Source organism: Protopterus annectens, chromosome 1.part0, assembly GCF_019279795.1.
Source record: "Protopterus annectens isolate FY-2018-M chromosome 1.part0, PAN1.0, whole genome shotgun sequence".
Classification (NCBI taxonomy): Eukaryota; Metazoa; Chordata; order Ceratodontiformes; family Protopteridae; genus Protopterus; species Protopterus annectens.
The window spans coordinates 1,530,077,795-1,530,093,335 of record NC_056725.1 but is presented as its reverse complement, the minus strand read 5'-3'; the positions used below and the strand labels follow the sequence as shown (position 1 = coordinate 1,530,093,335).

General features: G+C 37.5%; 1 protein-coding gene across 1 annotated transcript in view; it reads right to left on the bottom strand.

Annotated features, from left to right (window-relative positions):
- Nucleotides 1–15,541, bottom strand: part of PLG (plasminogen) — a 791,307-nt gene that overhangs the window by 301,599 nt on the left and 474,167 nt on the right. Inside the window, exon 8 of the mRNA XM_044067896.1 lies at nucleotides 377–539. Within this exon, the coding sequence (XP_043923831.1) occupies nucleotides 377–539 (163 nt within the window). The remainder of the gene's footprint in view (nucleotides 1–376; nucleotides 540–15,541) is intronic.

Here is a 15,541-nt window from a genome sequence, read left to right as displayed (position 1 = left end):
GGCCAAGAATAAAACAAGGAAGTCTGGCCATAGTGGAAAAAGTTGGATCCTTACTGTTCTCTACCAATGAGCTGAGAAAATGAATGAGTTGGCAGAATAAAATTCATATTAGAATTACAGACACCCAGTTCAAGTAATTTAAAAATGTATAGCATTTTTTATAAATTTCATATTTCATAATATTGTAGGAGCATACTCTGCCAGAACCCCTAAAAGTATGTTAGTACTTCTTGTAATGTAGCAAACTTAAGTTTCTCCTGAAGGCCTATGAATATATGATGAAGTTATGAAAATGCAAAAGCAGGATAAATGGGCTGAATTGAAAAACCACTGTTTTCTTAGTGTCAGACCTCTGTCTGTAGATCTCCAGTCTTACTTGCAAGGGTAGTTGTCAGGTGTTCTGGAGTGCCTGTGAGGTACATGCTGGTCCCATCTCTGACACTGTTTTCCAGATGCAGTGACTGATATAGTTCCTCGATATAACTCTCCTTTTCCTGTAATACATTTCAGTTCTGGGACAATCGAAGGTGGTGGAGTATCTTAAAATAAAAAATGTAAATAATAAAATGTATATAATTAGGGAGCAAGAATAATTATAATGTTTAAGAACAACATTAAAATAGACAAGTGTCAAGTAAACAGACCATTCTAATCCCAAGAATTTACATACACCACCAAGATGTGCCACACTCTTTTTACTTATTTACAAATGTTGTGCTTGTTTTGCCAGCTTCTAGAAAATGTCCATCAGGCTTCTGCTATCCTACCTTCAATACTATATTACATTTACATTAAAATGTTTCAAGTTGTGATGCCCATGCACTGGCCCAGTAATCAAGGAGCCTCAATCCCCACCACTAACACCAGTGAGAAACGTGCACATTGGGAGGGTGACAAGTACACACACAGTAAAGTACAATTTCCCTTAAGAGCACACAGCAATCACAGTCAGTCTGGGGCTGGTTTCTCCCTCTTTCTCCAGATCTCCAATAGGAATCCCCACTGGCAGAGCTATAGGGTTAAGATTTCAGCCGAGTGGTCAAGCCAAAACCTCCAGCACCCTCTCTGTCCAACCAGTGCTTTGTGTCCCTGCCCAAGTAGCTGACACACACACACTTTGAGATTTGATTTATATACAAACACAGACACTCCTGGGGAAGGCTGGCACAGGTTTACTAGCTATGTTCCCTTCTGCCCACACTATAAGGTAGTAATCACTGCTACCAACCACCCTTTATCAGCTACTTTAAGGCCCTTCCCAAAGGGTGACCAATTCTAGTGTGTAAAGCTACTATTATCCAAATGGTATGTGTGACCAACAGCAAGGCTATACAGGAGTGCACTATACAGTGTCAACAAATATATATGCAAGTACTTTAAGAGCTTAAATATCTCTACACAAATCAGCCACAATTAAGAGGTTTAAATATATTTAATAATAAATAATAATAGCACAAGACAATACTTAATAACTGAACACATTGACAACAGAGTTCAGAATCACAGGAACTATTTTAAAACAACATTGCAAGACAGTCTGGCATAAATACAGAAAACATCTAGTTATAGTCCTATTATCTCTAAGAGAGATACTATGATCTAAGTCCAGGCAAACACAGATGAGAGGTGCTGAAGATGGATGTGTTCAGATCCAAGTCAAGATACAAAATGCACAGATTCACTCTCTGAGCTAGTTCTTAAATTACTATCAAACATCTCTGCTGGGTTATCTCAGATTACATCATTCTTGTTACTTCTGCCTTTAGTTCCCAGGCTAACAGGCACTTTAAAATTAACACCTGTGTGTCAAAAATACTTATTCTTCAGAAGTTGCCTGGAACTGGGAGTGGTAAAACCAGTTAAATACTTTTGTCCTTGAAACCCGTAATTATTTCTGTTTCTAAACAATAGAAAGAATTTCTAGATGCTGACATTCTATCTTCTAGCTGTGGTTAACACAGTCATAAAACTCTTTACTTATCTTCTCAGAGTTATCAAGTTAACTCTGTATGTCCCAATTTCTCCTATGAAAACATACATCTGCACAGGCATCTAGTCCATATACATTTCTGCTCTTTTCAAACAGGGTGCACTGGGGTTCCATTTTTGAAGCTCAGCACATAACATACAGTTTACTTACATTTCTATACAAGTCTATGGGTCATATTAATATTTACAATGACATAGAATTATTTACAAAATTCTAGCTAGCTGGGCTGGCAGCTTCATATAAGTTATATCATTTATTTCACCTCATGTGTGTTATGGACCTTTCTTGTAGCACAGATATATCACTCCTTGCCCTTTATTTAGATAAATTTCTTCATCCTGCTAATCAGTAGCTTTGTAACTGCACTTTACTAAAACTTTTTAAAAGTTATAGGCATTTCCAAGCCTAGACATACAAAAACCTAACCACTTTGTCTGTGAACTCAGTCCTGATATTTCCTGAAACTTTGCCCCTTCCCCATTCTGAGAATGTGATAAATTCACATTTTCTTTCAGATAAGCTTTTCAGCTCACATAACACATGACATAAAACTAACAAGTGAAAAAAGAACAAACTAAACTAAACTAAATTAAGCTAGTTAAGAGGCTTTGGCTGAAGTTAAATTAAAAGAAGGCTAACCTCATAAGATAGGTTTCAAGCTTATTATTGAATGTATCCATGTCAAGAGAATTTTAGAATTCACATAATATGTTACAAACACTGAATACAACTAGAGTGAATACCTTATTCTCAGAGTAGCATATCTTTTAGAACTCTTAGACAGAGACTCCTTTATAGTTATTTTACAATATTCATGTAGTTAAGGACAAGTTTGCTAAATTATTGTACTTTAGTAAGCCAGCATTTAAAACAACGATTCAACTGCAAGGAACATACCTCTCAACTGTCCAGATTTTTGCAGAATATCCAGATCTTTGCCTCTTGTTTTTGACCTGTTCCCAGTAAAATGTGTGGCTTTCTGGCAAATCACTCATTATATACATTTGGGTTTCAGATTTCGTATCCTTCAGAAAATGCATGTTAACACAAATCATGTTATCATCAGTTTTCCAAGTTTATAGGAGCAATATTTACAATCATATCTAGTTTTGGGTCATTGTTCCTTCCCATTATTTTAGGCTTTGCCCAAATTTCTTTTGTTAAAAGTTTGAGAGATATCGTCAGGAAGCTAGTGTAAGGTATGGTGAATCATAATACTACAATGATGAAATTTATTTACAGCTTTCTTGTTATGTATTAACAATACCTGCTACATTCTTTCATTAATGACCTTTGTGATGATGTGAGGTATTGCCAGAAGAAATAAGGCAGTGGATGTGTAACATATGCCAGCATAGCTAGCTGGAGTTTTGTAAAGAAATATATGTCATTTTTATATCAAACTGATTTGTACAGGTGTAGGTAGTGTTGAAAATGTATTTGTAAAGCTGCTTGTGTTAAAAATGTGCCAACAGTTGTTCTGCTGGACAGAAAAGAAATACACCTGCATGTCAGACTGCACTGTGTCTGTTGAAATGAATATATTGTTACAGAGGACACTGGAAGAGAAGAGGTTAATCTCAGTCCAGCTAACTTTGATAAATAGTCTGAAATTAAATTACAGGTTTATCCCATAAAAATTGTATCTTACATTTCTGCTTACAGCCAGAGACATAAATGTCTGTGAAAACCAGGACTTGGAATCCTACTATATTGTCCTTAGGGGTGAACTAATTGCTACCCTAGAAAGGTGGAAGTTTTTGAAATGGTTTTATAGCTTCCAGATGTATAACACATCTTAGCAAAGTTCAGTGTAATGTGTATTATGACACACATGTGCTAGATTCTGGTTCAGTTTCAAGTACAGGGGTAGTGTGGGAACCAGAGTCTGATGACCAGATGTATGTGATGTCATTCTGTAATTCAGCACTGTAATGATGTTTTGATACTAGATGAGATAGAAGTCTCAGGGTAGTTTGTTTGAGAAACCTGAAAAATAATGACTAGTCCATGCCGAATCCTGGGATTGACCCAGGGACCTTTAGATATTCAGTCTAATCCTCTACCAACTGAGCTATTTCAGCTCAATCAATCAGTCACCTACATCATCTTGCCTTGCTCTAGTAAGTGAATTAAGGGATAGTAATTATTTAGATCAGTCAGGAAAATATAGTGAGATTAGTTAAGTATTGTTTCTCTGTATCTGTTTGAACCTTTCCATTTGTGTTATTTTTAATATTTCCTGTGACTAATGCTCTGGTGTTTATTGTAAACAGATATTTAGTATTTTAATGTTCTTTTATTATTTATTATTAAATGTATTTAAAATTTTAATTGTGGCTGTTTTTTAGAGAATATTTTAACCTTTGAGAGTACTTATATTTATTTGGTGACACTGTGACTGCTCCTGAAGGCCTTGCTGTTTGGTCAATATTAACATTGATATTAGTATTAATTTCACTAAGTATAATTGAGTACCCTGGTAAGAGCCTTAGAGTAGTTGACTTTGAAGTGTTCTGGTGACAATATCTGCCTTATAGTCTGGCCAGAAGTGGCATAGTTGGTAAATCTGTCCCAGCCTTTCCCGTGTGTGTGTGTGTGTGTGTGTGTGTGTGTGTGTGTGTGTGTGTGTGTGTGTGTGTGTGTGTGTGCATGTGAAAATCAAATCTCAGACTATGTATGTCAACTACTGGTAGCGGCGACACAGAACACTGGTTTCACAGAGAGGACGGTGGAGGACTTGGCTTGGAACACTTGGCTGAGGACTCAATTCTAAAGCTGTGGTCAATGGGGTCTTATTTGGAAGCCGGGGTGGGGAGAGAAACCCAGACCAAGGACTGAGTGTGTTCCCTGTGTGCTAAGGGAGATTGTGCTTGGTGTGCTTGGTGCAGAGAGCTGCATCTGGAAATACTGTATGTATCTATCTTTGTTCCAAGTAAACGTCCCTCACTGGTATCAGTGGTGAAGACTGAGGCTTCTTGATTACTGGCCTAGAAGAGGGGTGTCACATATTGGTGAACAGTGGTGTGGATATTAATTGAACTTCTTTAGCCTGTAGGCAGTTGTCACTGAAGGTGTGTGTACACTCAGTAGCCACAAGGTAAACATACAGAGGTTGATTTTCACAACAGTTTTGTTTATTTTTTGTTAGTTTAGTTTATTCAGGGAAAGCAGGCAAAGGTATCAGCAAAGAATTATGGCAAGTTGACAAAGAAGCGGTAGTCTAATGTATGGAAAGCCAATGGACTGGTGCATGCCAACCTGACTGAAAAGGAAATGATGTAAGCCTTAATTGCAGCTGTGGCACAGATCAGCAACCAGGAAGACAACTAGTCTGGTAATGGGGATGTGCAGTTGTCAGAAGCAGGACAGTTCATCTTTTCCTAGGAGGGCTTAAAAATACATCTCATTACCACAATCAACAGAACATGATGGAGGGACAGGTTCATAACCCAGAGACTGTCCATGCTCTGAAAAGACTTCCCATACATTTTAAGTTGAGCACCTCACTGGCCCTCTTCAAGAGAAATCTTGGTGAGTGGATGGGAAATAGAAAATCCACCCCGGGGATCACTCCAGTGGCTCTAATTGATAGAGGCACTGGGATCTATTGTCGGGTAGCATGATGCCAGGGCACTTCTATGGGCTAAGCTTGTAAAGGCTCCAGGGCCATTAGCCTAGTACACACCTCACACCTATGCACCTATGGACAATTGTGAAGTCTGCAGTAGTTAAAGAGGAGCAGTAGTTGCTTTGGCAGTCATACTCCAGTCAGAGCTTTAGCAGGGATCCCATTTTAAATGCCTTTGGACAGGGTAGGTGGAAAATGAAGTAAGGAGGCAGGTGTTGTTGAGGATCTCTCTCTAAATGTCCTGATAGGGAATGATTTTGATAATGTAGTACCTTGTGTTTATGCAGTTACATGCAGTCAGGCTTGGAAACGGGCATGTGGGGCTGGTAGCCTGGGGGAGACCCACACAGACTCCATATATACAGACCATGCTACATGAATTTACAGACCAGTTTAAGAGACATAGGGACAAATATTTGCCCTATCTCCTGTTTGCATACAGAGAGGTACTCCAGGAATCCACACATTTTTCACCCTTTGAGTTGTTGTATGGGCAAAGGGTTAGGGGGCCTTCGGGTGTGATTCATGATGAGTGAGACAGTGATTGCGAATCCCACAAGGAGTCTGTTGTGACATATGTCCTAAACCTCAGGACAAGGCTTAGGAAGCTCATGGCCTTGGCCCAGGAGAACCTGGCAGGAGCCCAACAGCAGAAAAAGGTCTGATATGACAGGAATGCTCAAGCCTGAGTGTATGCTGTGGGACAGCTGGTTATTGTGCTCATTCCTGTCAGACAAAATAAGCTGCAGGCAGCTTGGGAGGGACCCTTAAAAGTGGTATGAAAGGACAATGATTTTAACTACATGGTAAAATTGCTCAGCAGGCTATGGACACAAATTGTACCATGTTAACATGAAGATACCTTGCCAGGATTGAGAGACCCTGGTGCTAAGTATTTGCTGTCAAGACAGGGTTAATGTGTTCCCAGACATGCTCATGTCCTTCAAGGCACATTTCTCCAAGAGTCATGTGAAAAACTACCTTAAGTTTCCAAAGGGGGGAGAGATATGACAGGGTGAGGTATTACCCACTATGCAAGGAGAAGTAGGGAAGTGGATGTATAACATATGCCAGTTTAGCTATCTGGAGTTTTGTAAAGAATTATATGTCATTAGTGTATAAAAGTGATTTGTACAGGTGTTGGTACTGTATTTATAAAGCTACTTGTGTGGAATATGTACCAAGAGTGGGTCCTGCTGGACAGGAAGGAAAGACAACTTCATGTCAGACTGTACTGTAACTGTTGAAATTAATATACTGTCATGAAAGGAGATACTGCCTGGCCAGCTAGCTGGAATTTTGTAAATAATTATATGTCATTTGTGAATATTAATATGATTTATATAGAAGTGTAACAAAAAGAGATACTGCCAGCACAGCTATCTGGAATTTTGTAAATAATTACGTAATTTGTGAATATCAACATGATTCATATGCTTGTGTTAGATTAGAACTGTATGTCATATAAGATGGTTTGTACAGACATGTGCTGAAGCAATATTTTGTAAAGTACTGAGCAGAAATGTATATACATTATTGTAACTGTTTTATATACATATATGTGTATGTGTGTGTGTGCGTGTGTGTATTAACAATGGAAATTGCAACACAAGAGGTTAATTTCAGAAAAATAGGTTAAAATGTTAAATTAATTTATGACCACATAAAGGGATGTTGTCTTTCAGTTTCAGTGCAGTGGCAGAAACAATGTCTAGAGCTACAGGTTGAGAGGTATGGTGTGTATGAATATATTGCTGAGTTCAGCACTTATTCTCATAGATGGGTGAGTGGATGTCAGGTCACCACTTTTGAAGGGCTGGCAGACCCTTTGGTCAGGGAACAAGCCCTTAACACTTTGACTGAACATGAGAATCTGGTTAGCAGATTGGGAATGTAACACAGCAGATGAGTTGGGGAAAAAGGGAGACCTATACCTAGAAAGCAGGGCATTTCTACACAGGAAAGGGTCACCCAGAGCTGCTCATGGGTCTAAGGGAACCCATTGTGGGCAGCCTAAACTGCCCCAACAGAGTCCACCAGTAGCAGGGGAAGCCACTAGTCCCGGTACAGACCTAGGACCAAGAGTTAAATGTTTTAAATTCAACCAGTGGGGCCATGTAGCATATAGATGTCCAATGGGGGCAAGGTGGGGAACAAAAGGTGGGAGAGCCAGTAAGCGAGAATGACAGAATGCCAGCAGTAAGTTGTCTGGAAACACAAGGGTACCAAACTATCACAAGAGGATATATCCTATCTTAGTAAATGGAAACAGGCCACTGCTAAGAGAGATACAGCCTCTGACCTAACCATTGGGAAGCCTGCAATTGTTAAAGAGGAGCACTACTTGCGTGTGCAGTCTATTCCAGTCAGAGCTTTAGGAGGCACCCCATTCCAAATAGCTTTGGCTAGGGTTAACCTTGACTGGGATGGTGGAAAAGGAAGCAAGCAAGTAAGTGTGTTAGAGGATATCCATTCAGGTGTCCTTTTAGGGAATGATTTTGATAATAGAGTACCTTGTGTGCATGCAGTTACATGCAGTCAGGCTTGGAGACAAGCATGTGGGTCTGGTAGTTGGGGGGGAACCCAAATAGACCACAGAGTTAAAACCAGGACTGGTGTGTTGGTTAGGGAGCTACCCTGTCATAGTGAGACTAAAGCTGAGCCACGGCTGCTTGTGTGTGCTGATGTTCCTGTGGACAGAGTGACTGCAAGGGCAGAGGTGCGCAGTAGTACCCAGGCTGACAGTGTGGCACCTCTGTCGAAGAATACCAGACTTCCTGTGGAAGGGGAGCTGGGAAGGGTTTCAAAGAGAGAGGTGAGACAGGCTCAGCATTTAGACCCTACATTACAAGGCCTGAGGTAGGTAGCTAGTAAGACACCTGATTCTCAAGGGAAGGAGGGATCTGTATACTGGGACAAAGGGTTACTGTACATAGAGTGCACCCCTGAGGGAGGGCTAGAAGGTGAAAGAATATAGCAGTTGGTAGTGTCCAAAGCCTACCATCTGGCACTTCTAGCCATAGCCCAGGATATTCCCTTTGCAGGTCATATGGGCATAAAGCATACCAGGAGGATATTATGCAGAACTTTTATTGGCCTGGGATTTCTGGAGATGTAACAGGGTACTGCAGTACCTGTGAGCAGTGCCAAAAGGTAGACAAGGCAGGAGATAAAGTCAAGATTCCTTTGATGCCTTTGCCTGTGATTGAGAAGCCATTTCAGAGGCAACTATGGATATTGTGGGGCCTTTCAGTACTTAATGTTCCACAGGGAAAAAGTATATCCTAGTGGTAGTACTCTACCAGATACCCTGATGTGGTGGTCCTGTCCTCCACTGAGGCAGAAAAGGTGGTAAATGCTTTGTTAGATATTTTTAGCAGGGTAGGTTTCCCAAGAGAAATACTGAATGACAGAGGTGCCAATTTCATGTCTGACTTGCTGTCTTGCCTGTGGAAGCACTGTGGTATGAAGCACCTGAAGACCACCCCTACCATTCTCAGACTAATGGCCTGGTTGAGAGGTTAAATTCTACACTAAAGATCATGCTACAGGTATTTGCAGACTAGTTTAAGAGGGAGTTGGACAAATATTCGCCCCATCTGTTGTTTGCATACAGGGAGGTGCACCAGGAATCCAGAGGGTTTTCACCCTTTGAGTTGCTGTATGGGAATAGGGTGAGGGGACCTCTAGATTTGATTTGTGATGAGTGGGAGGGTGGGTGTGAATCCCACAAGGAGTCTGTTGAGGCATATGTCCAAAACCTCATAACAAGGGTCAGTGAAATCATGGGCTTGGCCCAGGAAAACCTGCTAGAAGCCCAATAGCAGAAAAAGGTCTGCTATGAGAGGAATGCTTGAGCAAAAGAGTATACTGTGGGGCAGCAGGTTATGGTTCTTATTCCTGTCAGATACAATGCACTACAGGCAGCTTGGGAGAGACCCTTCAAAGTGGTAAGGAAGGATAGTGATGTTAACTACATGGTAGAACTGCTAGGCAGGAGGTAGGGGCACAATCTGTACCATATTAACATGGTGAAACCTTACCATGATGGGGAGACCCTAGTGCTAAGTATTTGCAGTACAAGACAGGAGGAGTCTGAGGGGGTTTTATGGCTACAGGTAGCCAGCCAGCCAAATCCCAAATTACTATGGTGGAGCCTAGGGTTGCAGGCATATGATGAACAGTGCAGCACAGTACTGAGGTCAACAATGCCAAGGCAACTGGAATCTCAAGACAGGGTATGGGGTAGTGTATTCCCAATAGGCTTATCCCTCTCAAACAATGTTTCTCAAGGGTCACTTGAAAAACTAGTTTGAGTCTTCGAGGGGGCTGGTGGTCACAAAAGTAGATACTGCTAGCCCAGTGAGCTGAAATGTTGTAAATAATATATGCCAGTTGGAAATATTAATATGATTTATATAGAAGTGTAACAAAAGGAAATACTGCCAGCACAGCTACCTGGAATTTTGTAAATAATTATGTCATTTGTGAATAACAGCATGATTCAACTGCTTGTGTTACAAGTGTATTAGAACTGTATGTCATATAAGATGGTTTGTACAGACTTGTGATGAAGAGATATTTTGTAAAGTACTGAGCAGAAATGTATATACGCTATTGTAACTGTTTAGATATATATTTTAACAATGGAAACTGCAGCACAGGAGGTTAATTTCAGAAAAAATAGCTGACAATTTAAATTACTTTATGGACATATAATAAAGGGATGTTGCCTTTCTGTTTCAGTGAGGTGGAAGACACAATGTCTAGAGCTAGAACTTTTTTGTATTGTCTTGGAAGTGTTTATTGTTTTATGACTTCCAGGATCTGCCTTAGATCTAGGAGGGGGTCCACGTTTGTGAATCTTCACAGATAGATGCTGAATGCTACCAGCTGCATCAGTGGGAGGTTCACCTGGGATACAGTCAGATGACAAGAAGCGATGTAATTCTGCAAACTATCCCAGCAGTAATATTTGGGATATTAACTTAAGAACTCTCTGAGAAAAAGATTGAGCATTTTGTATATTGTCTTTGACCTGACAACATTAGCTGGAAGACCCACTCACCACATCTGTCTTGTTGCTCTGTAAGTACATCTAGGGAACAGTATAATTCTCTTGATTCAATCAGGAATATAGTGAAGTATAGCTTAATGTAATCCAAAAAAAGAAAAAAATGACTGAAGAGCAAACAGCCTCGGAATCACCAATAAGTGTTTCACCACTTGTACAGCGTACAGCATAAAACGATTTTATTGTGACAACCACAAAATAATGTCCAAAAAGACGTTATTGTAACTAAAAAGGTTAAGCGCTTTCACCCAAACCACCTTGGGCTTCATCAAAACATCTTAAAATGCAAAGAAAAAAGGTTATATACACATTTTGGGGCCAAAATTTTTTTAAACTTTAAACACTTAAAGAAATAGTATCCATTAATAAATAATCAGTGTCCGTTAATAAATAAGAACTAGTCAACCTTCATACCCATACATAAAAGAATTTACTACATCCTAATAATATATTCAATACTATCATAAATATTCAAGTTTAGTGGGTTAAATATGGATCATTAATATACTATATAAACTCTACATAATAAACTGTATCAAGAAATAACTTGACAAAACTTAAACAAAAAAATACTCATCTAACTTTTGAGTATGTTATTCCTATATATTTCTATATAATGTTATAGACTAATAAATAAATAAAATATGCATCTATTAACTTAGTCATAAATATAATATATTAATATATAACTGTATTCACTACTAAAAAAGTAATTATGTATATATATATATATATATATATATATATATATATATATATATTAATAACCATCTTATACATTGTACCTATCTGAATGATAATTGATGTATGAATATATGCATATAATAAATCTGTATTGTTAAAATATCTCCAAAATGGGTTTGACTGGGATGTGGTCATTAATACAAGGGGGTAGTTGCATACAATAATATCTGCCACCATACCTCCTTGTAACTCAACAACATTTTATGATCACCTCCCCTAACATCCATGTTAATGATATCTAAAATGGTAAATTTAAACTGATGTGTATCTCCTTTTCTCTCAATATGTCTATATAGTGTTTGTAGTATATTTTGTTCTTATACTGTATATATGATCATAAATCCTCTTTTTTAAACTTCTTTCTGTCTTACCTATATAATAACTAGAGCATATACTACACTTTGCCATATACACAAGCATTTTGGTGTTGCAATTACCTTGCCTAAATCTTATTAGTGTCTTAAGTCCATTATCTAAAATTATTTTATCTATTTCCAACATATAACAGCATTGATTATATGTACCACATTTCTTGCTGTGTGTATTACGTCCTTTCTTAGTATTCTTTGCCCCTTCAGAATGCTGTTCTAAATGTTTCTTGATATTTCATCCTGTTTTATAAATAAAATTAGGTTTAGTGCCCATGATGTCTAACAAAGTGGAATCACCTGTTATTAAATACCAATATTTATATAATGTATTTTTCACTTCCTTAGCTACTAAGTTATATTGTATAATACAAGATCTTTGATATAAGCCTATCGCAGTATTTTTATTATTATTATTATTATTATTGTTATTAAGTACAACATCCTGACACAATTTTACCCCTGTCCCAGCTTCTAATAGAGGCTTGTATTTTATACCCCACTCTTGAGTAACATATTGTACAATATTTTACATCATGTGTTGGGGATAGCCTCTGTGTTGGAATAATTCCTTTATAAAATTCAATTTCTCTACCATGGTATCAAATTCAGATGCCATTCGTGCAGCTCAAATGCACTGTCCTTTAAATACATTGGATTTAACTTTATCAGGATGACAACTACCATATTCCAAGTAGTTATTAGACAAGGTATTTTTCTGATATATTTTAGATTGTAATCTACCTTCCTGATGGTAAATATAAGTATCAAGATAAGCCACGCCTTCATAACTATACGTATAAGTGAATTTTAAATATTCACTGCTGTTGTTGAGAAATTGTATGAAGGCCTGAAATTTCTCCATATCATCATCACATAGTATATAAATATCGTCCAGGAATCTGGAGTAATATTTGATGCATTGGAAATATTGACTGGGGAATAGTTGGGTGACTTCCCAATCAAGCATGACCAGGTTGGTAAATATGGGAGCACATGCTGCTCCCATAGCTACCCCCCTGGTCTGCTTGAAATACTCCCCCTCAAAATAAATGAAATTATTGTCAAGTACAATGGACATGAATTCCAATATTAAACTTACTTCATCCCAACTAAAGTTGGTATATTTAATAATACTGTTACTGAAAGCATCTAATCCTTCTTGCTTAGGGATGCATGAAAAGAGTTCTATTACATCTATAGTAACAAACATAATACCTTCTTTCCATGCATTTGTAGGATATACACTTAGAAACTCCCAGGAATCTTTCATCATATGTGTTATTGTGTTATATATGTGTTTTAACTTGATATCAATAAATTTACCTAATGGGAAAGTTTTAGATTTACTGCCTGATACAATGGGTCTAAAAGGGGGGTCCGAGGTGTCCTTATTTACTTGAGGTATGCCTACCAATGTGGCAAGTTTAGGATATTTTACCTTTAAATAATTGTAGGTATCACTAGTAATTCTACCTTCAATAAAATATTCTTCCAAATATGAATCAATTCTTTGGTAGGCTATATTGATCTCATTAATAGACACTGGTTCATAATTACCAGAATAATAAAGTATATCATACATCCTTTTTATGTATTCGATACTATCATAAATGACCACCCCTCCCCCTTTATCAGGCTTCATCACCCTGATGATGTATCCCTTTGTAAATCTTTTAATAACTTTCTTTCCTCCTTAGTTAGATTACTACTACATGTAATCTTTCTAAATTTATTGTACTTTTGATATATTTCCCTTGTCACTATTTTCTCATATGTGTCCACCATAGGATGACTCGGTGGAATCTAAGTACTTTTTTTCTTTAACATATCAATAGAATTTTTATTTCTATCAATATAAATCTGATGTTTGTCTTTAAACAAAACAGAGAGATTAACCTTCCTAATATATTTTTTGAACTCACATATACAATCAACAAGATCAAAGTTAGGATTGGGTATATATTTCATACCCTTTGTTAATAAATCAAAGTGTGTATGATGTATAATAGTACTGGAATAATTATAAATATTAAAATTATTGTATGTATGTACTTTATCGATAATTACTATATCTCTAACCTGATTGTGACTATCTTGCAATTCTACCACTGTTTGTTCTTCCCCAATGCTTCTGCTTGGTCCGTGTATTTGAGTGGTAGTATTGTTGCTGAGCTCTGTTTTGAAAAGGTTGTCCCTGCACTGAATTGTCCCTCCAAAAAATTTTTTCCCCATAATAATGTGACCTATCCTGGGAATTCCTTCCTACCTGTACTGGATTGTCAATCTTGTTGTCATACCTAGTTTTTTCTTTTTCTTTCAGCCATATATAAGCTGTATCCTTCCTATATTGGTCAACATCTCTTTGTATTTTTTTACACTTTCTATCACGGATACAATTTATCCATTTCTCAGCTAAATGGAATTGTTTAATGTATAGTCTTTCCCATTCGGGAAATAACAGGTCGTTAGTTATCTTAATGTTGAAATTGTCTGTTTCTTGTACTAACATACACAGCTTCTCATTATTATATTTGATAAGCATTCGCATAAAATTAAAACCACATTCATTAAAAAATTAATTAAATTCACTAATACCATTGTTAATTAATACTAAGCCCATAGGTTGTTTAAAAAACCTCAATCCCATTAGGACTATTTTCATGTCAATACATTTAAGTAAATAAGCATTATCGGCTTTCAGTCCATTAATGCTTTTTAATTTTTTGCCCAGTGAATAAATCATACTTTTTAGACTCCCTTCATTGTCCGAGTTGGGAGACGTAGTATTTTGATTGTGCTTCATACTATCAAAATTACAATTTACAGTCAAAAATTGATTAAACTGATTGTCTTTGTTTATTGTTCCAACTCTTTCTGAATGATTGACAGAATGAGTATTTATGAAAACAGTACCTTTATTTTGTTGCGTAGTACTACCAGTTACTGAAGAATAAGTTTTTAATGGTAGCGTTCTTTTCGGTTTGGCACCAGTTCATTTAGCCTCATCTTCCACGTCGTAAATAGAAAAATCAAAGGTAAAATCCGATAAATTTATCTTGCTACTGTTCAAGGGTTCAATTATATCCAATGTGTTAGCAGTCACTTTCAGACTACATCTGTGACACATGCCTTGTCCGTTCGGTATAGAAAAACTATCATTATTCATGTCTCTCTTCCCAAATGAAGTATTATTCTCTCTATTGTCAGAATTGGTACTGCTTACCAGCTTATTTTCCCCTGATGGCCGTATGTCACTAACAGGTGTGTCCTTCCTAGCGATGCCAAAATTGGTATCATTAGTGTGCAAATTATCTGAAACCTTAGGTACAAGAGATGGCTTCTTAGCACTATTGTTGCTATTTAAATTGTGTACCATAGCAAAAAGTCTACTTATTTCACCCTTGAGTAACACTATTTCCTCATGTAACCCAGAGAGATTCTCCTTCTCTTCTACTGATTATTTTAGTGGTACAACACCGATGATAGCCATGGCTGGAAAAACAACAACTGAATGTAATCCAAAAAAGAAAAAAACGACTGAAGAGCAAACAACCTCGGAATCACCAATACGTGTTTCATCACTTGTACAGCATACAGCATAAAACGATTTTATTGTGACAACCAGAAAATAATGTCCAAAAAGACGTTATTGTAACTAAAAGGTTAAGCGCTTTCACCTAAACCACCTTGGGCTTCATCAGAACATCTTAAAATACAAGGAAAAAAGCTTA